This window comes from Cygnus olor, chromosome 1 (assembly GCF_009769625.2).
Source record: "Cygnus olor isolate bCygOlo1 chromosome 1, bCygOlo1.pri.v2, whole genome shotgun sequence".
Classification (NCBI taxonomy): domain Eukaryota; kingdom Metazoa; phylum Chordata; class Aves; order Anseriformes; family Anatidae; genus Cygnus; species Cygnus olor.
The window spans coordinates 53,801,159-53,823,767 of NC_049169.1; the positions used below are offsets into that span (position 1 = coordinate 53,801,159).

Here is a 22,609-nt window from a genome sequence, read left to right on the forward strand (position 1 = left end):
TTCTTTCCCCTCCAGTTAAAGTCTCTGTTTGCCTCTTTAAAAGGGAAAAGGATGACTTAATTACTCCCAGCCAACAATTTCTTTCCTCCCCCTGACCCACTATGAAAAACATGAACTGTTTTGGGCTGGAAACCTGAGAGCAGGGCCGATGCAGCCATTTCGTGACCAAGATGCGGTTCCGGGCAGCCGTCATTTTCCTGTAGCATTTGACAAGGCCGGTGCACTGCGGCCAGATGAGGCCCGCAGTGGCACGGACAGGCAAGACATTCACCTGCAGAAAGCTCACAGGAACAAATGTCACTCCACATTTAAGACTCTTGTCACTGTTGCCACATTGACCTTTCCAAGTTCTCTTTTCCTGCCCCTTTTAGTTAGCCCTGGTATTTTGGTGACCGAGAAAACAATACACAAGCATGTAACTTCTTCCTTAGTTTATTTCACAGATCATTGATCAAATTTACAGTAGGAGTGTTAAAAAATAAAAATTTCAAACTGTGCACCATATAATCCGCAGTCTGGGTTCAAAAGCAGGAACCGATGACACACGAAGTTCTCTTGCTTCCTGCAGAGGCATCATCATTCCTTTTCCACTTCTCACCTCTTTTCACTCTTCCTGTCCTGACTTTCTCAGAGGTTGCACGGCACAGATATCCTACGAGAGCAGCCCATTCCCTGATGCATGCAACCTGCACACACCATCTCGGACTGCAGGTCACCCCCTCCAGCCATGGCTGAGAACCCAGACTGCCCCTACGTGCTCTGGCAGCCTCCTTCCCGTCAGGGGCTTCTGCTCAGAGAGGTGCCTCTGGTGCCAGGCACACACAACCCCAGCAGCCCCCCAGTCATGCCCCTCAGCGAGCCCGTGGCTCTTCTGGAGTCCACGTCCTAGGGCTTAGTTCCAAGTCTGGGGGCGATCTTCTTGCACGACAAGAAAGCAGAGTTGTGATGCTGCCTCAAAAAGGGAAGGCCCTTTTGGTCTTCTGCTTCCCCAAAGAGCCACGAGATGAAGCACAGGCTGCTGCGGGATACTCCAGGATCAGTCCGTCACCTCTTGCTTTATGCTGCTGATAGGAACGGGAAGCTCTGTGGCTTCAAACTCCGGCAGCGAGGGGTCGATGGTTTCTTCTTTTACCTGCACAGCAATGACTAGCAAGAGACAGGAAGGAGGGGGGGAGGGATAAATAGAGGAAAAGTCAGTGCGGTTCATTTTCTACCTGCCTGGGTCCACACAAAGGGGAAATTAAACATTTATGAGCAACTGGGACCTTCGTCAGGCTCCATTCCCATGCGCACAAAGCACCTCACCCACCCCCTTCCCCAATACCTGCCAGGATGGGCAGGTGACCCAGCCACCAGATGCTCTTCTGGTCACCACATCCCTTGGTGCTCAGCACCATGAGCTGTGCTGACATGCTGTGACAGCCCTTAAAGGGAGCAGGATGTGACAAACACCTCTGACACGTCCATCTCCCTCCTAACCAACCTCCCCCAACCCCAGACTGCTCAGTAGGGCAGCCAGGCCCTCAGCAGGCAGCAGCAGGATCAAGACATCCCGCTGTACTGATGCCATTGAGCCTCCTAGGAGGAGAACCTTCCCAGAGAAAGCAGGCCAAGGCTTTTTTGCTCTTTCAACTCTAAAGCAGCAGAGTCTCTGTCTCTGCAGGAACGAGGAAGGACAAAGCATAGTTTGTCAGGGACATATAGGGTGTATGCAAGAGCTGTACATGGCTATAGGGTTGAGTAATTCAGTCCCTTACTCTCATCGGGTGGTGGCTCTGGCAAAACCTTGATGGCAGCTTTTGCTTCTCGTTTTGTCCTTGAGACAGGAGGCTTCTTGACGGTCTGCTTGATTGTGCGGGTTTTAGCAGGTAACTTTTTTCCTTAAAAAATAAAAAAGAGATAACAGCATAGGGAAAAGTACGTTCCTTTCCCCTGGAAAACCAGCACCCCTGCTCCACTGAGAAGCCATACACCAGGGACCAGCACAACTGACCAGCAAGCTACGTGGTCATTAGCTGCCAACTGGTTACCCCAAGAAAATCACCTACTGAAGAAAAACCTAGATCGGTCATCTCAAAATATGCTCCTCTGTGTTGTCCTTCATTAAAGTCAAGGCACTTCAGCATGTGCTTAAGTTCCAAGGAGCTGGTCCTGTTGGAGTCAGTTAAGAGCTTTGCTTACCTGTCTGGGTCTAGCCCTAAAAAATGGGCACGGTGGCTCCAAGGCACGCACACTGTAGCATTAATATGTTCAGTTTTAGCTGATGCTTTTATTTAGGTTGAATGTCTTTTATATTCTTTAGATGTCCCTTCCTCTCCACCCCCCAGGAAGGAATTCCTTGCCTGTCTACATGATTCGCCACAGCGACTGCAACAATGACGACAGCAACGACAAGATGAAACAACAACACGGTCCAGCCCCACGACTCGCCTCTTCAGCCACCTGAAGGCTCTCTCCCCCTCAGCACAGAGCAGCTGGGGTTGCTCTCTCGCTACCCTCCAGCCGCGACAAAGAATCTCCCTCTGGCCACGGACACAGTGGGGAAAGCAGCACACCTCACGCCTGGAAGCAAGCGCCATCTACACCTCGGCCGACAGAGAAGACTGCAAGACAGATCCTTCCCACACACACAGCTCTCTGCTCTTGGGCAACGGGGGCAATTAAGAAGGATGAAGCTGAGCTGTCAAACCCACAGCTGACTGAGAGCATCCACAGCTAGACAAGGCCTCTCTCTCCTGCTCTGACAGATCATAGACAGGGTTCCTCTAACTGGGCCCAGCCTGCGAGCGAGCGGGAGGGCGCTAATCAAACATCACTCACTCTTCTTTCCATAGGGTTTCTTCCTCTTCTTGGGCACCTCCTTGGCCTTCACTGGAGCTGTGGGCTCTGTCATAGAGACGAGAGGGAAACGAAAGCCAAGTCCCATAACCAGTAGGTAACTGGGATGAAGTGACATAAGCGAGAAACAAGATACACCCGTCCCCCCGAGTCATTGCCCTCTTCCCGAGACAACCAGCTGAGGGGAAAACGAGGCTGGAGCGCGGTCGCTGTCCTGTGCTTCCACGCGAGGGCCCAGCATAGGGGAGAGAGGCCCGGTACAGATTTGGCAGGGACAGTGGAGAAACAAGATTCGTTGCTCGGGATGAGGAGAACATCTACAAAGGTGAGGCAATGGCCTCCCAGAGACAAGGAAAGGAACAAACCCTTGAGAGAGGGATGCTCTTACCTTTTACAGACCGAGTCAGAGAACTGATGAGAAAAGGGAGCAGGGGCCAAGCTGCCCCTGCTACCCGGCCAAGGCTGCGGTATGCTTAGGAAGAGGGAGCTGTGCGGGGACAGGACCGCCTGGAACTCTACCCAACTTCAGCAGGAGCTGTTGGTGCGCAGGTGAGGGAGTGGAGGGAAACCTGAGCCAACCTCAAACCTCAGCCTGTTTTCTCCCTGCCACAGACTCCCCCCTCTACCAGCTGCTAGGTTGTGTGGCGGCAGAGGAGGACTCGTGGCAGCCAGCACAGACCAAGCTGGCAAGCTTCTCCTCCACACAAGGCCCCAAAAGGAGGAGCCGCTCACAGAGAAGGAGGAAGGACACCTTTGCCTCTGGCTTTAGAGGCCACAGCCAAGCCTTGGCTCACCTGGAACGACAGGTGGTTGAAGCTGGTAGCCTGTCAGCTCGCACCACCCCACGGGGTAAATGTCTGGAGACTCGCAGTCCACCCACTGGTCGTACTCGTTGTCCCAGCCGTCGAAATGGATGCTGAGCAGGCGGTGCACCACGCGCTTCACCGTGGCCACGCAGATGAGCCGGGGCTCCATCAGGTCCACTGCCTCCACCTTCATGCCTGCCTTGAAGCCATGGTTTGGGCAGTCCTGGGTGCATAAAAGATAAAAGAGGAAAACCCAAGGCAATTGCATCCAGTCCAAACCCGCATCCGGACAGCGGCACCCTGCAACAGCTACAGGCTTACGTTCAGCAAGCAGACAGAAAAAGCCCAAACTCAAGCCACACTCTGATGCACCTCCAGCCAGTCTTACAACAGGAGGGGACATCTGAACGGATCCAAGGCCAGCTGCATCCCCCGAGAATCTCAGCCCAGCCTTTAGAAAAAAGATCCTGAAGTGGAGGAGCAGCACGCAGGGGTTAAGAGACACCTGATCAAACCCATAGCCTGAGGCAGCGCCGGAAAAATCATGAAGACAAGCACAGGCTCACTGCTGCAGCAGTTTTTCTGATGCCAACCAGACCACTTCCACCCAACAGCATGTCCACAGGTAACAGGTGGTGCAGAACCCACCAGGAGCCTGGAGCACTAGGAAACGCTGCAGAATTGCAGGTTCAAAGACATCACGACATCCACAAAGGCGTGACGGTGCTTGCCCTGAGCAGCCAGACAGGGGAGTTACTTGGAGAGGAAGCCTTGGGTTCTCCTCAGAAGTGCTGACTGGCAGCAAAGAGCAGCCCTGTCCGACGTCTTCATTAATGATTTGGATGACATGGCAGTGTGCTCTCAGCAAGTTCCCAGGTGACACAAAACTGGGAGGAGCAGCTGACACCCCAGGGGGTTGTGCTGCCATCCGGAGGGACCTGGACAGGCTGGAGAAATGGGCTGACGAGAACCCCGTGAAGTTCAACACGGGGAAGCGCAAAGTCCTGCCCCTGGGGAGGAACAACCCCAGGCACCAGCACACGCCAGAGGCTGACCGGGTGGAAAGCAACAAAACCTTTGCAAAAAAGGACCCAGGGGTCCTGGTAGACACCAAGCTGAACAAGAGCCAGCAATGCACCCTTGGGGCAAAGTATGCTAACAGTATTCCGAGCTGCGTTAGGAAGCACGTTGCCAGCAGGTAGAGGGAAGTGATTCTTCCCCTCCACTCAGCACTGGTGAGGCTGCACCTGGAGCGCTGGGTCCACTTCTGGGCACCCCAGTACAAGAAGGACATGGGTGTACTGGAGAGAGTCCAACAAAGAGTCACGAAGATGATGAAGGGACTGGAGCATCTCCCCTGTGAGGAAAGGCTGAAAGAGTCAGGACTGCTCAGCCTGGAGAAGAGAAGGCTCGGGGCGGGATCTTATCCAGGTCTCTAAATACCTGAAGGGCAGGTGCGAACAGAGTGGGACCAGGCTCTTTTCAGTGGTGCCCAGTGACAGGACAAGAGGCAACGGGCACAAACTGGAACACACAGGAGGTTCCACCTGAGCAGGAAACACTTTACTGTGCAGGCAACTGAGCACTGGCACAGGTTGAGAAAGGCTGGGGAGTTTCCCTTCTTGGGGATTTGTGAAAGCTGTCTGGACACAGTCCTGTGCAACCTGCTTGAGCAGAGGGCTTGGACAAGATGACCTCCAGAGGTCCCTTCCAACCTCAGCCACGCTGAGGGCCAGAGCTCTTGTGCTCCACCTAGCTGACTGCAAACATCCCTACACATCTCTCCTCCCAGGCAGCACTCACTGTGTTGAAGAGCCGTGCCGGAACAGGTCTTGATTTAGTCTTTTCCAGGTAAGTTTCCCAGTTGAAGGTCTTTGCATCTTGCCCTGCAGGAGGAAGAATTGGTCAGAGGGAAAAAGGCAGTCACTGGGCAGACCAGCGGAGGGAAGAGGCAGAATGGGCAAGAAGGAACCATAGCAACTGCTTCCAAAGCAGTTTCATTAACTGGCACGTTCAGCCTAGTTTTGGACATAAATCTAAGGCACAGATTCCACAGCAGTCCAGCACCCCCCTCCAGTGGGCAAACAGGGAAGTTGTGCAGGATGCAGCACTGAATGCCCATGTCAGTCATACATCCAGACCACAGAAAGGGAAGGAGAAGGAACTAGCAGGAAGAAGCGTGTTGAAAGCAAACCACTAAAACCAATCTCTCTCTCACTAGAAGCAACATCAAAGACGACAGAACAGCACTGCACGAAGTGCTGCAACAAAGAAATTCAGAGCAGGCCTTTTTCGGTATGGCCAGATGACGCAGTAAAACCCACTCTGATTTTTCTGCAAAAAATCTCGAGACGCAATCCTTCTGTCTCAGATTTATTCATGCAAGAAGAGAAGTGGTGACTCCTGCTACTTGTAATGACTGAGTCATGTAGCAATAGCTCTACTCATCCCTTCCCACCCTCCTTCCCCTTCCACAAAGGGATTTATTCAGTCTGGGGATTGTACACCTCTTCCACTGATACTGACCAACGCTAATGCCCTCAGGAGATGCAACCTCAATCCACAAAGCGCCACAACTTGGTATGCCATCAGAGCTCAAATGGACTGGCTTTCTCCCCAGCCAGCCCTACCTCCCCCCAAAGCAGGCAGGGTGGGACCTGGCGGTTTTGATTCACCTGAACCTGACACTTCCCAGAGAAGCCCATCCAGTGGCTTCCGTGTGCAGGTTTGCATGCCAGACCACAGCCCAAATCTCACCTTTCGGAGGGGTCAGATCGATGCTGTTCTTCTGACAGAAGTTGACAGGGAAGATGGCGTGTGAGGAAGCATGATAGCAGAACCAGTCCGAGCCGTCATCAGATGTGGCTCCATCAATGCTGATCATGAGATATCCGTCCAAGAGGACCTAAGATGAGGGGTGAAGGGCATAAATGAAGAGCTTCACTTGCTCTAAAGTCCCTCCTTTCAAAGGATCCCCCAGGAGCTCCCACAGCTACATCACTGTTGCCACTAGATAGCAAAACGCAACGTTAAATGCCCCAGGATGCGTGGTAGCTTCTCCTGGTACGTTAGCCAGCACAAGCTAATCCCCAAAGCAGCAATTACTGCAGGGCTGCAACTACCACGAATGACTTTGTGAAAAAGGCTGGGCTGTAAGCAGGCAGGGGCGCTCTTCTCCCTCAAAGCCAGACTCTTGGCAGCCCAGAGCCTCTACACCAGTCAGGTCGGGAGTTTGTTACGGGGCTGAAGGGAAGGGCACTGCCTTCACACCTGCCACTTCCTACGGCGGCAAGACTTGTCCCTTCCTGTCACTCGCTGGCAATTAGGACCTACCAAACGTGACAGGCATGCCTGCCCCAACCTCTCTGCAGTTCCAAGCAATGGCAAAGGGCAACATTTGCCAGACAAAAGGCTTTCCTGGCATTCCCTTGCCAAATCCCATGCATCAGAGTCCGCTGCTTGAGTTCTATGACAGCTTCTCAAGGGAGCAAAAAAGTCCAGGTCGATGCTATGCTCCAGGAGATGCAAAGCACCTCACTGAGGAAACCTGGCAGAGCAATTTACTCTCCAACTCAGGCACAGAAGTAGAGCTCACCACCACCTCATCAGGAGAGAAAGCCAGAGAGGCAACCCTCCTCAGCTTCCCAAACCCGTGAGTGCTGTCCATAAAGACACACCCCACAACCCTCCCCACAGCCCTTTCTCTCCTCAAGGAGGATGCTACGGAGGCCTCCCTTTATGCATTCCAAGAACTGGAGCGCATTAGCGAACAAACCTAGAGGCTGTGACGTCTCAGGTAAAGCCAGAGCACCTCCTTCCCCCTGCCCCAAACTCACCTTGCAAACAGTGGCCACACAAATGTTGCCCAAATTCAGGGGGTCGATGGCTTCCAGTTTCATGCCTTCCTCAAACCATCCGCCTTCGGCATAGACAGCCCGTACCTAAGGGAGACTCCGGCACATCAGCGCTGTCAGGGGTACGGGACAGCCCCATCCTGACATCAGCTGCCCCAGCTGCAGACAGGATCAGAGCTTCTTTACTTGGCTCAGCCCAAGTCAGGAGGGGAGAGGGAAGAAGAAAACGACAAAAGAGGCAGCCAGTGCAACACTGTTTCTGTGCCAGCAAGCTCCTGCCAAGGCTCTGGCCAGTCACAGCTGCAGCAAGGCCTCCTGATCTCAGTCCCCACCAGTATGATCCAGCTCCAGGTCTGAGCTGGTCTCTCCCAAGCAATCACCTTGCCTCTCCTGCTCAAAACTCCAAGGACTGGAGCCCTTACATTGAGCCCTTCAGCCTAGTGCTGCCTTCTAGATCTTTTATCTTTTTATTCTGCCTTTCCCCTAGCCAACTGCAGCCTTGACACCCCAAATACCTTACTGCCCTGTAGCTGGAAGGGGGACAAATGATGCCCGTAACCACCCACGCAGCAGAACATACCCAAGGAAGCTGTATCATTGCTTCCTTTACTGTGGCCACCACAGAAAGTGAGACTTGTCTTACCTTTTTAAACAGGTAAGGGACGGCGTCACAGTAAATCTTCCGGAAGGTGGGATGGTTTGCCATGTCACTGCGCTTTTCTTCTGTGAGGAATGGAAGAGGGAAAAGAGAATTGAGAGACCTGCAGCAACCAGAGTAAGAAAACACCCTGGCTATTAATTATCTGTTGAGAACCCAGCAGCTGTAGAAGAGCCAAATCAGAGATGGGTAACAAGGACAGGCCAGCCCCTCTACATCTTCCTGTAACATAAGCTGTGATACAGGGCTTGCTCAAAAGCAAACGCCCAATCTTCCTGAGCACGAGTGGTAACACCTCAAAATGCAGCTGCTATCACCAGGGACAGGCAGCAAGGGAGGCACAAATCAAAGTATCAATGGGGCTCGAGTCTAAGTCCAGAAGGAAAAAAAACAAAAACATGAAAAACGGTCTCAGGAAAAACCCACGTGGTGGCATCTAGTCTTACGGAAACCAGGATGAATTTTCTCAGAAAGACAAACACAACATTGCAGGTTCTGCGTTCTCACAGCTTGGGGACAGACTACCTGTAAGAAGCCCTAGTCCCAACCTGTGACGACAGATTGCTAAGCTTTTATCCACCTAGAGGGAAAAGTGGCAGACGTGGCTGCACAGACCTCATCCGTCAGGTCCTCCCAGCATGTTGAGCCTGGCGTTAACGGCAGGACCCAGGCAGCACGCAGCAAGCCAGCAGATGCGTGTGGTGGCCTGACCCCTACCTATCTTCTTCATGCTGTGGCCCACTCTCCGTGACCAGCCCACAGGATGGATGAGGGGGCTCCACATGTGGCACCAGAAGTCATCGTCGCTGTCCCCGTCCTCGTAGAGGAGTCGCAGCCGGCCCCCGATGACCGTGTCCACCACCGCCATGCGCGTCCGGGACACGTGGTTCTTATCCACCACCTCCACCCGCATGCCCTGCCGGAACGGGTACTTCATGCTCTCCGCCATCTGGCAACAACAAGCAGAGGAGGCGAGATCAATCCCACCCCGCGTCTTCCTTCCCCGGAGCCTTCAGAGAACAGCTTTTCCCCCCCACGCAGCCCTGCACTGCCCAAAACTGGCTGGGAGACACCTCCGGGAGGGGACACATGGGAGCGAGTTCATCGGGGGGGCGGGGGGCCGCCAGCCCCACACATGACAGCTTTCACATTTTTACCGTGTTCAAAGGTTGAGCAACGTGATGATCTATCTGCCAGCTTCGGTGCCAGAGTTCCTGTACAGACTGACCCAAAGATGCAGGCACACTGAACGAGCCACTGGCTGCCTTCTGACTGATTTTCAGAGACCTGCAGTTTGTTGGTAACAGCCTAGCCCTACTCATCCACAGTCAAAGGTGCTTAAAGAACACCTGACGCGTTGGCACTGGAGGTCCCAGAATGCTATGGAACTACTAAGCCACAGCTCAGAAGAGACTCGGACACCCAAACCAGCCAACACCCGAATCCCAAAGTTCAAAGGGAAGGTCCCCATCCCCACTGCTTCTGTTCTTTAAGTGGGAGTGGGGTGCTGGGAGGAAAAACACACCGACAACACCTGTCTCCCTCTAGCACCTCCCTTCCATGGCACGAACTCTCGGCTACAAGGCCCAGGAACAAGCAGCAGTCAAACACTCTTTCAGCTCCCAGAGAAGTAACAAAGGAAGCACCAGCTACATCAAGGTCTCCAGTTCAGTGTCACCAGCTACTTCACGCACAGGCAGACCCATCACCTACCTCCCCGCCTGCCACAGGACGATCTTCCTTACGTGCACGTCTCAAGGCCACCAGCCAGGGAAGAGCCCTGAGGCTCTTGACGAGGTCTAACCTCAGTGCAGACTACGCTCAACAACAACGAGAGCTATCAAGGCCACAGCACAGCTACTTCCATGCACCTTGAGGGCACCGGTGCCCCTCTCACACCCCAGCAGGCTGCTGTGCTATCGACACCAAAGGCAAAGGTTTTTTTTGGCTTGTGAGTCAAAGACACGGTAGGGAAAGAAAATATGTAGCTGCACTGGCCTCTCCCTTCAGCGAAACTTTATCCCCAGCGTTTTGTAACAGGCTACACGATAACAGCTTTTAAAGCCCATCTATGCCCCTGTACTGGGTCTGCCTGGGATGGAGTTACCTTCCCCTGCAGCAGCCCACGCAGTGCTGTGCTCTGCACTTGCAGCTAGAGCAGCCCCGGTATCACACCGGTGTTGTGTCTGCAGCTGAGCAGTGCGGGCACAGCACCCAGACACCCTCCAACCCCCCCCAGAGCCAGCAGGCTGGGGGCGGGCAAGAGGTGAGGAGGGAACATTGCCAGGGCAGCTGGCCTAACCCAGCCAAAGGGATATTCCGTAGCATGTGGTGTCACACTCAGCAATAAAAGGTAGGAAAAGGAAGGAGAAGGGAGGGGTGGGCTCTCATTGTGAAAACATCTGTCCTCCCAAACAACAGCTACACGTGTTGAGGCCCTGCTTCAATGACGTGGTCAAGCATCACTCGGTGGGAAGTACAGAGAAGTTTCTTTCCTGTCTCTCTGTGCTTCCACATGGTCTTTGCTTGTTTTCTCTCCCCTTTTCCTTCCCTCTCCCCCTTTTCTTTTCCCTTTAGGTAAATTATTTAATTTTCCCTTAATAATAATTTCCCCCTAATAATTACTTTCCCTTTAATTAAATTATCCTTATCTCAACCCGTGAGGTGTTTTTTTTTTTTCCTCCTTTTCTTCTTCCCCTCCTCTTCTGAGGAGGGGGAGTGAGAGAGCAGTGGTGGTAGAGTTCGGCTGCCCAGCAAGGTAAAACCACCACAGCCCCAAAGGCGAAGTTGTGCTGACGGGGCACAGGGGCTGAGGGAGGTACACAGGCATTGCACAGGTCGGAACCAGAAGAGAAGTGTTCCCCGCATACCTCTTGGCTTTATTTCCACAGAGTAACAGCTTCTCACATTTACCTTGATGTGGAAATCCACTGGGATGGTCCTGGCTCCCACCAGTTTTTTCATGAGGTAGCTTCTCCAGTCAGTGTACTTGGCATGAATAGCTAGACACGCAGAGGGAGAGAGCGCATCTTTACGACCAAAGGACTGCACGCTACACCTTCCCCCGCCCCCTCTCTGAGTCCATCTGCATTAAAAGGCCTTCTTCACACTCCAGTCCCGCACCTGCTCTCAGGCAGGCACCATTGCGCAAGCTTGCCCCCCACAAGAGGCTAGGAGGGATCGCTGCTACAGAGGGGACTGTGCCAAGCGGACATCTAGCTCCGCTCATCTCAAAGTGGACACGGTATTACAGCAAGCACGTGAGTCGCGCCAAGCACATCTGCTTGCCAGAATTCTGCTAATTTAGTGTCCCCCTCCTAACTGCTAGCTGAGCAAGGACTGGAGCCAGCGTGTTGCTCAGAAGCACCGTCCGGGATGTAGGACCAAGAAGTTCCCCCAAAGCCTAAGCCCAACCTGTGTGTGGGTCAGCAGGAGGAATGGCCACAGCGCTGAGCCAACGTGCTGACCTCTCTTGCCCCCCACTCACTTTGTGGTGGTACCAGGATTTTGCTGTTGATGGCACACCAGCCGATGGGATGAATATCCACCGTGCCTAAATTGCACCAGAAGTCATGGCCGGCATCATTCTCAAAGCCCTCGTATCGCAGGAGGGCCCTGTACCCTGCCAGGACAGAGCAGACAACCAGAGAAAGGCGTTAGAGACCAAGAATTTCTCTTCTATAGGGCACCACAGGCTTATTCCCTACAGCATGGCCTTCACAGGTTATCAGAGCTTCTCCAACCATTCTGGCAGCAGAACTGCCATGTCCAGAGAAGGGCTGCACAGCTGGTAAAGGGCCTGGAACACAAGTCCTGTGAGGAGCGGCTGAGGGAACTGGGGGTGTTTAGTCTGGAGAAGGGGAGGCTCAGGGGAGACCTCATTGTTCTCTACAACCACCTGAAAGGAAGGTGTGGGGAGCTGGGATTGGCTTCTTCTCACAGATAACTAGTGATAGGACTAGAGGGAATGGCCAAGTTGCGCCAGGGGAGGTTCAGGTTGGAAATGAGGAGACATTTCTGCTCAGAAAGAGCAGTCAGGCACTGGGACGGGTTGCCCAGGGAGGTGGCGGAGTCACCGTCCCTGGGGACATTCAAGGACAGGTAGGACGTGGTGCTTGGGGACACGGTTTAGTGGGTGACGTTGGGGGTAGGGGGACAGTTGGACCAGATGATCTTGGAGGTTGTTTCCAGCCTTAATTATTCTGTGATTCTCTGACGCTTTGCTTGACCAGCTCTGCTCTGCTCTCTAAAGGTTCCGTCAGAGGCTGGCTGTCAGGAGCCGCACCGGAGGCGTACCTACGGTCTGGATGACGGATGCGATCCAGTACACTCGGCTGGGGAGCACGGCGTCGCTGTTCAGCACTTCCACCTTCATACCTTTCACCACGTCATCCCACTGATCGAAGAGCGGCACCTGAGGGGGTGAGGCAGCCACAACGGGAGAAAGATGCTGACAGTCAGAAAACTTTCACCTTAGACACAGGCTGGCATGCTTTGCCCCTCCTGTATCTGCCAGCAGCAACCAAACGGTGCCAAACATCTCATCGGGGTGTTCACAGAGGATCCCAAAAGGATCAACACTGTAGTTCAGTGTTGCTCTATTTCATTCCGGCTGTCCTATAATCCCAAATTTGTGGCTACCACTCCTCTGTAGTATCAAAATCCCTAACTACCAATAAAACTGCCATATCTTCCTGACCTACGCTTAAGAAAAACACAGATTTGTTAATATTAATCACACTTTAATAAATCAACTGAAAACAACTAAAAACAAGAACAGAACAAGTGAGTTTAACACGCAGAAAGGATAGGGCTACTGTGATACCTAAAACCTGCCCTCCTTCCATTTCTCTGCCTTGGTTCCTGAGCCCACAGGGCTCGCCAGTCAGTGCCAGAGGAAGCAGACTTGTTGGAGGGGCAGCTGCTGCCAGGCCTGGACAAGTTCCTCCCTGCACCTCACCCTGGGCTGTGCTCACCCACACAAACTGTGCAGGCAACAGGGATCTGTCTCCTGTCCACTGCAGTCAGACCTAGTTCTGCCCCCAGCACGTACCTATCACCACTGGCAGTGTTTTTACCAAATCTGCCTCTACTTCCTCCCCCAGAACTCACAGTCCCCCCCATAGGACTCCCTTTCTTAGCCGTGAGGAAACCCCAGCTTCCTTCCCCGCAGCTCAAAACCCCTCTCCCCGGTCTCTCCCCCACCAGTCAGAGGAGCACGGGGGAGCCCCGTGCATACAACGTGTCCCACGCACACCGCGTGGCACAGCAAAGAAGGACTCACGTGTTTGAAGCAGCTGACTGGAGCTGCCTTGAAGCCGTGCTCCTGCAGGTACTTTCCCCAGTCAAAGCCCAGGACAAGTGCTACGAGCAGACACAAGAGAGGAAAGTCAGGCGAGGAGGTCAGCTAAAGGACAGAGCACTCAGCTACCCCTGGACTCCAACACACAGCCGCGCTGGGGCCTCCTCTAGGACACAGCACTCTGCCCCAGCACGCAGGGAGCTGGCTAACAGCCTAACAGAGCTTGCTGCTCCGTCCGCTGCAGGGACTGGCCGTCCCTAAAACCGACCAGTGAACGACTCGAGTTAAATACAACCCCCACAGGCATCGGGGCAGCAACCAGCTGGGAGCAGCGGGGCACCTGTAAGCCAGCACCTTGTGGGACTGGGACCACAGGGCTTACACTCCAGGAGCACAGACGAGGCTGCAACAGTGGAAGGGCAATAACTCGCTAGGGCTCTGATAGCAGACGGGGAGAGAGACGTCCCTGTGTCCTTCCAGCAGCACGCGAGCAATCCACACGCTTTGTTTCAGTGCATGGCTGGGCACCAGAGGGGTGGGAGAGGGCCACAGAGCTTAGAGCCCTCCAGATGTCCTCATTTCTGTGGCTCTTGCAGCTGCACCTCCTCACACCTTGCCTACACTCACCATCCTGGCCCGTCAGCGTCCCATCTGCCAGCTGCCCCGTGCCCTGCGAATGGAGGAAGGCCCCGATCTTGGCCGACCAGGCTGCCTTGTGCAGGACTTTCGCTTTCTTTGTTGGCGGTTTCCCCTACAAAAGAAGGAACGTTAGTGGTATAGGAGGGGAGAGGAAGCCAGGTCCTGCAACTGGCCAGCAGAGGATGCACCTCTTCCCAGGAGGGATTTTCAGGTGACTACCATTTTTATTAATGCTTGCAGGAACAAGAAGTGGCAGCAAGTGAAATATAACTATCTTCTTCCCCAGCTTCTAGGAGGCAGCACCTCTCAGCTGGTATGCTTTCTCTACGGACGTCGAGCAGAAATAGAAAACCACTGGTAATAGCAGGCTGTGATCTCGCTGGACAGCAGCCACCCACCCCTACACACAGGGACATCCTGCTCCGTCATGAGGGACGGAGGAAGGATTTTGACTCACCTGCAGCCTGGCCAGGATGCTGGCCTTCTTGGAGTTTGAGGAGTAGCTTCTGGAGCAGGAGACACTGCAGAAACGTTTGGTCTTGGAGAAGAAAGCCTCCCTGGTTCCCACAATGCCACACATCTCGCACACAGCTGAGAGGGAAGGCACAAAGGTGTGAGCAGTTGGCAGGGCTGACGCACTACAAGGACAGAGCTAAGCCCAGGTAACCCACGTTACGCATGGCAGCTCCCCCACGTAACCCGAAAAACGCTGTCTCAGTCTGGTTCTGCTCCCAGAGCACGTTCAGGATGAAGTCACATGCATTTTAGCCTCCCTCAGCCCTCATTCTTTCCCTCTTGCACAGGAGAACAGGCAGGCAGCGCAGTACCTGGCTCAGAGCCGCTGTCCTCTGTGATCCGCCCCGCAGGTGGCTGGTGCACAGGGGAGGTCGGGAGCTCTCCAGCCTCCCGGTCCACAACCTCATCATCGCTGGACTCGTCCAGGCAGGAGCTGCTGTCGCTGCCCACGCTGCTGTTGTAGCTCCGGAAGCTGTCGTAACCCCCAAAGATGTCCAAGTCGTCATCCTCCTCTTCCTCCTCACCTTCCTCCTCCATCCGCTCCAAAGATGAGGTCTTGTGGCATAAGGAAGACACCACCTGATAAAAGAAACAGTCTGCTTTAAAACCAGACGTTTTACACCAAACCCCACAACAGATGTGCCTTCACTGCTGGGGAGCCTTCTGGGCCAGGGAGAAGCCTTGGACTGAGCAAGGAATCCACATAACAACCCCAAATTCAGAAGTCTGAATCCCTAGCAGGAAAGCTATTCCCCCTGCAACGGGCTCCTTCACAGGTATTTCTTTCACATGCTGCATTTTGCTTTCCAATAGCAAAAAAACCGCCACAGAGCTGCAGCTACAGAGGAAAAAAAGAACTCGGGGAACTACAGAGGCATGCTGACAGAGAGGAGACAGCGTCCCTCCAGGCTCTGTCTCTCCCAACAAGTGCACAGCAGCACAGACGCCATCAGCGCTGAAGTCACCTCAAGCTTCCAGCACAGCATACCAAGCCGCACACCCTGGCCACCACAGCTCACAAGACCAGCGCAGCCTGGATGTCAGCAGGACAAACTCGACCCTGGAGAAAGTTCACGTTCTTTGGAAACCACAAAATCCCAGAGCCGACCTCGGTTCAGAAGCTGTATCGGCAGGGCCACAGAACAACTTTTGTAAAGAGTCTTTCCCTACAACCAGGTGTTTCTACACCTAGAGAGCTTCACGAGCTCTTCACGCTACTGCAGCCAGCCAGCGCCAGGTCCCACCCTGCTACAGCAAGAGAGCAGAGAGGCAGGGACGGAAGGGGAGGAAGAGGAGCCCAGCGACTGGTCCTCAGACCAGGAAAATCTTGAACCAGGCTGGAAATAAGAGCAAAAGAAGCCGGGAAAAGGCGTTAGCCATTGAAAAGAGCAGCAAGAAGCCAGCAGCAGCACGGGGAGACGGCACGGGAAGGCAGATTAGAACTGCAAGGTGAGGAGCCAGGGGACAGCCGTTCATCCAACGCCAAAGGATCAGCAGCAGGTCCGTCACCTTGCAGCGGTGAATCCCCTCAGCTCCTTGGCTCCTGAGCGTTATTAGAGACACGAACAGAGAGATAAGCCTTCACCCCCTGCTCTCCCCCTACACGCTCCCCGGCTTGCGCACGAAACAAACCCAAGCCACCCGGCTTGTTAACCGCTCTCCTCCGAGCCTGCACCCTCAGCCAGTGTTCCCGATGCCTAAAACCGCTCGGCAGCCTCAGAGCAGCTCACCCGCCTCCTCCCCAGCCCTTCCTGCGGCCTCACCTCCCTCCGGCCCGCAGGAGCCCAACGCTGCGGCCCGGCCCCCGCCACCCCGGCGCTTCAGGGCTTCTCCTGTAGGAGCGGGAGCCCCTCGCTCCGTCCCGGTGTCCCCGCGGCCCCGGCCCGCCGCTCACCTCCCCGGCCCGCTCCTGCTCCATGGCCGCCAGCCCGCCTCACGCCGGCGGAGCGCCTCCCTCCCCCGGCCGCGGGCGGAGAAAATGGAGCCCGTGAGCGCCGGGGTTGCTCCCGCCGCGGGGCGCCATGGGCACTGTAGTTCGCCTTCCGCCGGGGGGGGCGCCGCCATGACGGCCGGCGTGGTGAAAATGGCGACAAGCGGGAAGTCGTCTGGGGGGTTGGGTTCGTCCGTCCTTAGGGGTTTTCCTGAGTTTGAGTCTGCAGCAGCGCTCGGATTTTATACTGAAGCGTCGGAAGTGAAGAAGCAATCTCCAGCGACCAATTCTGTGGCACTCCCTGTCCCTCAGGCACAGCGGCCGGGGTTTACGTTTAACCCAGCCCTTTGTTACAGTTAACACTCAACCAGGTCCCGAAGATGAGCGGGACATGTTATCCCCTTTCTGAAAACCCCATCATACAGCTGGTAACACAAGCACCCGAACAGCTGACACACTGCATCCTGATGCACACTCACACCCCACTGCAGCCTGGCTGCATCCCTGGGGCATTAAAAGGGATAAAAAGCATTTAAAAAGGGATAAAAAGCATCAAAAGCACCCGCAAGTCCCTCCGCTGCCTTGTTCTCTGCATTTTTCCTCTGTGGGCCCACGTGGATATTCCTTCCTTCCCTTTGGAAGGTTCTAAGCATTTAGTGGCCCTGCGGTGGCATTAGCACTTGTCCACCTCCTCCCTAGGAAATGAAAATCCAAAACAATGCCAAAGCTGCTGTGTTCAAGTATTGCACGGTATATTACCTACATGAAGTGATTACGCTGCTCCCCATGTCCTCAAGTGATCAGAGATCACATCAGAGATTTCTTCCATAAATAGATAGTTGGTAAAAAGCTGTGATTTATTTTAAAATTTATCTGCATTTATACCATAGCTTTTTCATAGTACAAGTCTGCCCCTTTTGGCTTTTTTTTTTTCCCTGTGGAAAAGCACTGTGGTCTTAGTCGTACTGCTAGCAACATTCCTTATCCCAGCTCACTGTCAAGAAAAGGAAAGAAACAAGTGACCCTCCGTATCTGTAGCACTGATTCTCTTCTATGCAAAAGCTACGCCCCCTGGAGTTTCTTCTATTTCACATTCTATTCCTTTTATTTTATCACTTTCATTTTGCTGACATTGTAAAAAAAAAAAAAAAGAAAGAAAAAAAAAAAAAAGAAAGAAAAACCCTGTACTGAATGTTTCTACACTGCACAGATTTTGTAGTGCGAATCTAAACAAATAGCATGTGAAACACATGCACACTTCCTCTCTTGTGCATACAGTCATATTGTCTTAGTTGCAGTCTGAAATAAAGTAGCATGCAAAAGGTTAGTTCAAAGGCTTATGTATATTACAGTTACATGTGAATCCTCCTTTCAGACAATCCAAAGGCTCTAACAGGGGGCTACAGCCTATCACTCTAAACGCAAGGGAGAATCATTATTGGACTGAATCACGTTGAGAATCATGGGTAGGGCTATCCTAATTAGAAAGGTACAGTGGTGGTGAGCTTGCAGAGCCTACTGCATGCAACTTGATTGGCAAATTTCAGTAGTGTGTGGGGTCCTGCAGGTTCAGGTTTCCCAAACAATCCTCTAGGGCTGTTAAGAAATGGAAAATTGCTTTTACAGTATTTAAACAACGCAGTTGATAACAAACCAAATCATAAAGCCTGCTATTCTCCTGCAAATACTGCTAGAAGACAGTGTACTGCATGACAGACAAAAAAGATGGTTCCAGATAAGACACAAATACCAAATTAAATCTTCATTAAATCTTTCTACTGCAGTATTTTTTTTCATGCAACATGTTAGGAGCTATTGCTGGTGTGTAGCCCCTGCTTCCCAGAGCTGAACAAGCAGCACTGCTCCCTCAGGTCATGGACAGGCTGACTCAAGGCTTCCTGAAAGCTCAAGTAAAAATGAGTTCTGTATGGACACAGGACAGGCTTAAAGATAGTCCCCATCCCATGGCTGTTTGTATCTTGTTGCTCTTCTTAATAAACCTTTTTGGTAAATGATTGTATTTAAATAGTTTCATTTTAATTTGAATCAAATTCAAATTGATTAAGGAATATTTCTATTTTCTTTAACAATAACAGGTTTTTATGTAACATTACTTGTAACGTCTCACGCTCGCAGTTGCCACGTGTCCAGCAGTAATGTGCACATGTCCATGTCCTTGGGGAGAGGAGTGAGTGTGCTCCAGCCTGACCACTCTCCAGCACTCTGAGCCTCCCCAGCAGAGCAGTACCTTCCAGGCACTCCTCCCGGGCCTCCGCACATCTTCTCCTGGCCTCAACACCATCCCAGAGTGAGGCAGATGAGCTAAGTGCACAGCTATAGTGTTGCTCCAGCTCTCCTTGTATGGGGCCAGCTTTCTGGCCAAGAAGCTTCATATGCATCTCTCAATCAGAACGCACTGAAGAACCACCCTTTCTAATTTAGCTCCTTAAATCTACATTCATGTTTCTTGAACCAGGGTCCTGTATCTGTTATCATATAACGGACAGATGACCATGAAGTCAGATGGTAGAAGCCTCCCTTACATGTGTGGTACTGCTTCTCACTGTCTCAACAACACTGCACCTTTGTAAAGCCAGCTGCTGTCTTTAGGGATGTAACAGTACAGACAATCTCAAGAAACCAAGCCCCAAAACTTAGATTAGACTTCACTTTTCCTATCTCCTTCTCTAATAATTTTCCTAAATTCTTCTCTAAGCCAAGTATCTATGAAACGATGTGGGCAAAATGCTCAAGAGTATATGGGAAAAACAGTATGCAATCGCGCTGCACCAAGCAGTAAGTAACCCAGCTGTTCTTACTTGCAGACATTCCTGGCTGAGGCTGTCCCATGTTGGGCCCTTGATTCATGGGAGCCTGTGGCATGCCCGGTGCATTTGGTATCATGTTTTGCTTCTGCAGCCTGGTTCTTCGCTTTTCCTCCAACTCCTTCTGAATCTTATAGATCTTCTCAGCTAGCAGGTGATAGTACTCTGCCTGCAGGGGAGGAACGCAAGTCAGGAAAGGAGAGGAGACACGCATTAAGTAAAGGCAGCAGGTCACAGTAATCAAAGCTTAGAAAACATCCTTCCCACATGCACATTCCAGTATGGGATGGGGGGAAGCTCTTCCTTTACAGTGGCTGCCAGGGAGGTTGGAGGGAAAGACACTACTCAAGGCACTTTTGGCAACCATCAGGACACCAGGGGAAGTTTTTCTTCTCGTCTAACAGTTCTTGGAGAGATCCACAACAAAGAGCTTCATGCTGCCTTCATGAGACCCTGACAAGTCTCAGGCACAGCACAACACCACAGGCACCAGGCAGAAGCCAGCAGCCCTGGCACATGCTCTTCCTCAGCCTGGGACACTCATCTGTGCTTCCACTCCTCCTCCTCCACAGTCACTGCCAAGGGTGGTCAGAGATGTGCAAATGATGACAGAGGACAGCATCTCACCCTGCTATTTGCCGATTCATACATGTCGCCTTCCAACCTCCGAGCATATGCCACCAGATTCTCCATCTGTCCATCGTGCAGTGCTGCAGGGTCAAGAATAGGAAACATGGCCTAGATTCTGAAGAAAAAGTACACAAGCTATTAGGTTGTCTCCAAACCAGTGATTCATGGAAGAACTCTACAACTCAAAGCAAATGAGTTACAAAGTAGGTATGTGGTTTATTTCTGTGCCAGGCGCATGCGGGATAGCTCCCAAAGGCATGCGCATCCTAACGCGGCAACTTGCTTTGGTTATATGCAGTAAAAAGTTACATATGCATGAAGTTTCCCAATACACCTATACATACGCATAACCTATCCCCGCTTTGTATTAAAGTTAGTTCCAAGAAGTCATTTCCCTAAACTCCTCCTGTCTGCGCTTGTGCTGTGCCTTGTGGTGGTGGTCGTCGGGGGGTCGTGGGGACAAACGTTGATAACTCTTCTTCATCACCACTAGCTGACCCCCTGCCTTTGTACAGACTCAGCTGCTCCTTGGCTCTTGTCCAAACCACATGGTCGGTCTCAGATGGTTTTTGAGACACGTTCCCCATTTTGTCAGGAAACATCCTCTGTGAGGGGCCCCCGAGACTCCTTGTTTTGGTTAATTTGCACAGTAGTAAGCAAAGACACTCAGCAATATCTATTTTAATGCGATTAAGCGAGCCCCCATTCTTCCATTCCTAGTTTTAATAGTTACGATTGTTTTATTTAGAAACCATTAATGCGATTAAGCAAGCCCCCATTCTTCTATCCATGGCTTCATCAGGGCCTCAGCACCAACCCAAAGTGATGGGAACACAAAGCAGCAAGCAAATCGTCCAACAGACTGAGGATTATTTTGTTATTAGCTACTCACAATTTATGAACAAATTGATGGCGGAAATCCTGAGTGACTTTCTCATGCCAGGGCTTGCAGCTGGCCCCAGATGGGAGAGAGCCTCCTGGCCCCTGGCTGGAGACGGTAAGGACCATGGCAACCCAGGCAGCCGCAGCTTACTGAGGGAAGAACTGACTGAACCTCCCGGGGGATAAAACCGAGTGAAAAAGAGAAATCGTAAGGGCGGGGACATTCCCAGTAGGGTGGGACGTGGGCGCCCGGCCAGCTCGGGGCGGTTGATGGGAAGAAGTACCGCTCCCTCACTGATCTGCTCTGAGGCAAGCAGGGGCAGCAGTGCCCACCCCGCCGAGCCCGGTGCCCCCCGACCCCTCCGTGCTACCGACCCGGAGGCAGGGAATGGCCTGCCCGGCTCTGCCCGGCAGGCTCTTGCTGGGTCTGCTCCGCGGGGCCCCCGCCTCGGCCGCCAGTAGAGGGAAATGGCGGTCATCATACCTGCAGCCATCATGCGTGCCTGCAAGCAATTACGTTCCTGGGAGCCTCGTGTGTTTGGCAGCAGGCCCTGAATGTACGCAGTTGTTTTAAAACTTCTTGTGTGGAAACAGCCGGTGTCTCCCTTATTGATTCAGGATCCTCTGGCAGAACCTTCCTTGGCAAGGGCAATGCCGCCTGCTTGGCCGTCACATTTTTTTAATTGACAGCACGTCCCGCCATATGTGTGAACACGTAACAGCCTTCTCAGACGTAGGAGATTTAAACCCCCAAAGATTTAACTGTCTGGGAGATAAATACCTCAGTTTAAGTATTTACACCCCCCACCTCCACCACTAAATTTAGCTTTTCAGTGCTGAGCTGCGCTGCCTGTTTGATTCCTCCACAAGCCTGGGAGGACAGCGTAGAACTTAGTAGCATGGTTTAGCAGTGGACTTGTCAGTACGAGGTTAAAGGTTGGACTAGATTGATTCATTGAAGAACTCTACAACTCAAAGCAAATGAGTTATAAAGTAGGTATGTGGTTTATTTCTGTGCCAGGCGCATGCGGGATAGCTCCCAAAGGCATGTGCACCCTAACACGGCAACTTGCTTTGGTTATATGAAGTAAAGAGTTACATATGCATGAAGTTTCCCAATACACCTATACATACGCATAACCTATCCCCGCTTTGTATTAAAGTTAGTTCCAAGAAGTCATTTCCCTAAACTCCTCCTGTCTGCGCTTGTGCTGTGCCTTGTGGTGGTGGTCGTCGGGGGGTCGTGGGGACAAACGTTGATAACTCTTCTTCATCACCACTAGCTGACCCCCTGCCTTTGTACAGACTCAGCTGCTCCTTGGCTCTTGTCCAAACCACATGGTCGGTCTCAGATGGTTTTTGAGACACGTTCCCCATTTTGTCAGGAAACATCCTCTGTGAGGGGCCCCCGAGACTCCTTGTTTTGGTTAATTTGCACAGTAGTAAGCAAAGACACTCAGCAATATCTATTTTAATGCGATTAAGCGAGCCCCCATTCTTCCATTCCTGGTTTTAATAGTTACGATTGTTTTATTTAGAAACCATTAATGTGATTAAGCAAGCCCCCATTCTTCTATCCATGGCTTCAAGATGATCTTGGAGGTCTTTTCCAACTGCAACCATTCTATGATAGTGCCACCACCGCATCTTGCCAGGTCACCTTCCCCAGCAGAAGGGGCAGCCTGGAGTACCAGTATGTCCAGCCAACAGCAGATGATGAGACACCACA

At 52.5% G+C, this 22,609-nt stretch overlaps 1 protein-coding gene across 5 annotated transcripts; it reads right to left on the bottom strand.

Moving 5' to 3' along the window:
- Positions 1-418: 418 nt before the first annotated feature.
- L3MBTL2 (L3MBTL histone methyl-lysine binding protein 2) lies at positions 419-21,026 on the bottom strand. 5 transcript variants are annotated; one of them, XM_040558575.1, is made up of 19 exons: positions 20,891-21,026; positions 19,996-20,113; positions 19,363-19,537; positions 16,508-18,139; positions 14,925-15,192; positions 14,555-14,688; positions 14,086-14,209; positions 13,441-13,520; positions 12,453-12,570; positions 11,644-11,778; positions 11,070-11,158; positions 8,874-9,105; positions 8,142-8,221; positions 7,481-7,585; positions 6,402-6,549; positions 5,448-5,530; positions 3,633-3,867; positions 1,758-1,880; positions 419-1,146 (listed from the first exon to the last, which is right to left on the bottom strand). In XM_040558575.1, exons 4-19 carry the CDS (start codon positions 16,529-16,531, stop codon positions 1,037-1,039), a joined length of 2,088 nt encoding a protein of 695 aa, XP_040414509.1. In that variant the 5' UTR covers positions 16,532-18,139; positions 19,363-19,537; positions 19,996-20,113; positions 20,891-21,026; the 3' UTR covers positions 419-1,036. The 5 variants fall into 5 exon arrangements, with proteins under 5 accessions (XP_040414509.1, XP_040414483.1, XP_040414490.1 ...); XM_040558549.1 differs by lacking the exons at positions 19,363-19,537; positions 19,996-20,113; positions 20,891-21,026 and adding exons at positions 2,821-2,886; positions 16,123-16,156 and having other exon boundaries at positions 16,508-16,692; XM_040558556.1 differs by lacking the exons at positions 19,363-19,537; positions 19,996-20,113; positions 20,891-21,026 and adding an exon at positions 16,123-16,156 and having other exon boundaries at positions 16,508-16,692.
- Positions 21,027-22,609: the final 1,583 nt, after the last annotated feature.

Excerpts from the sequence above, each read along its gene's own strand:
- L3MBTL2 (XM_040558549.1), bottom strand. The coding sequence starts at position 16,677 with ATGGCGGCGCCCCCCCCGGCGGAAGGCGAACTACAGTGCCCATGGCGC. Across the intron at positions 13,521-14,085 it reads GACGCTGACGGGCCAGGATG|CACTTGTCCTGGGCTTTGAC; the intron begins GTGAGTGTAGGC and ends GTCTGCTCGTAG. Across the intron at positions 8,222-8,873 it reads CCACAGCATGAAGAAGATAG|AAGAAAAGCGCAGTGACATG; the intron begins GTAGGGGTCAGG and ends CATTCCTCACAG.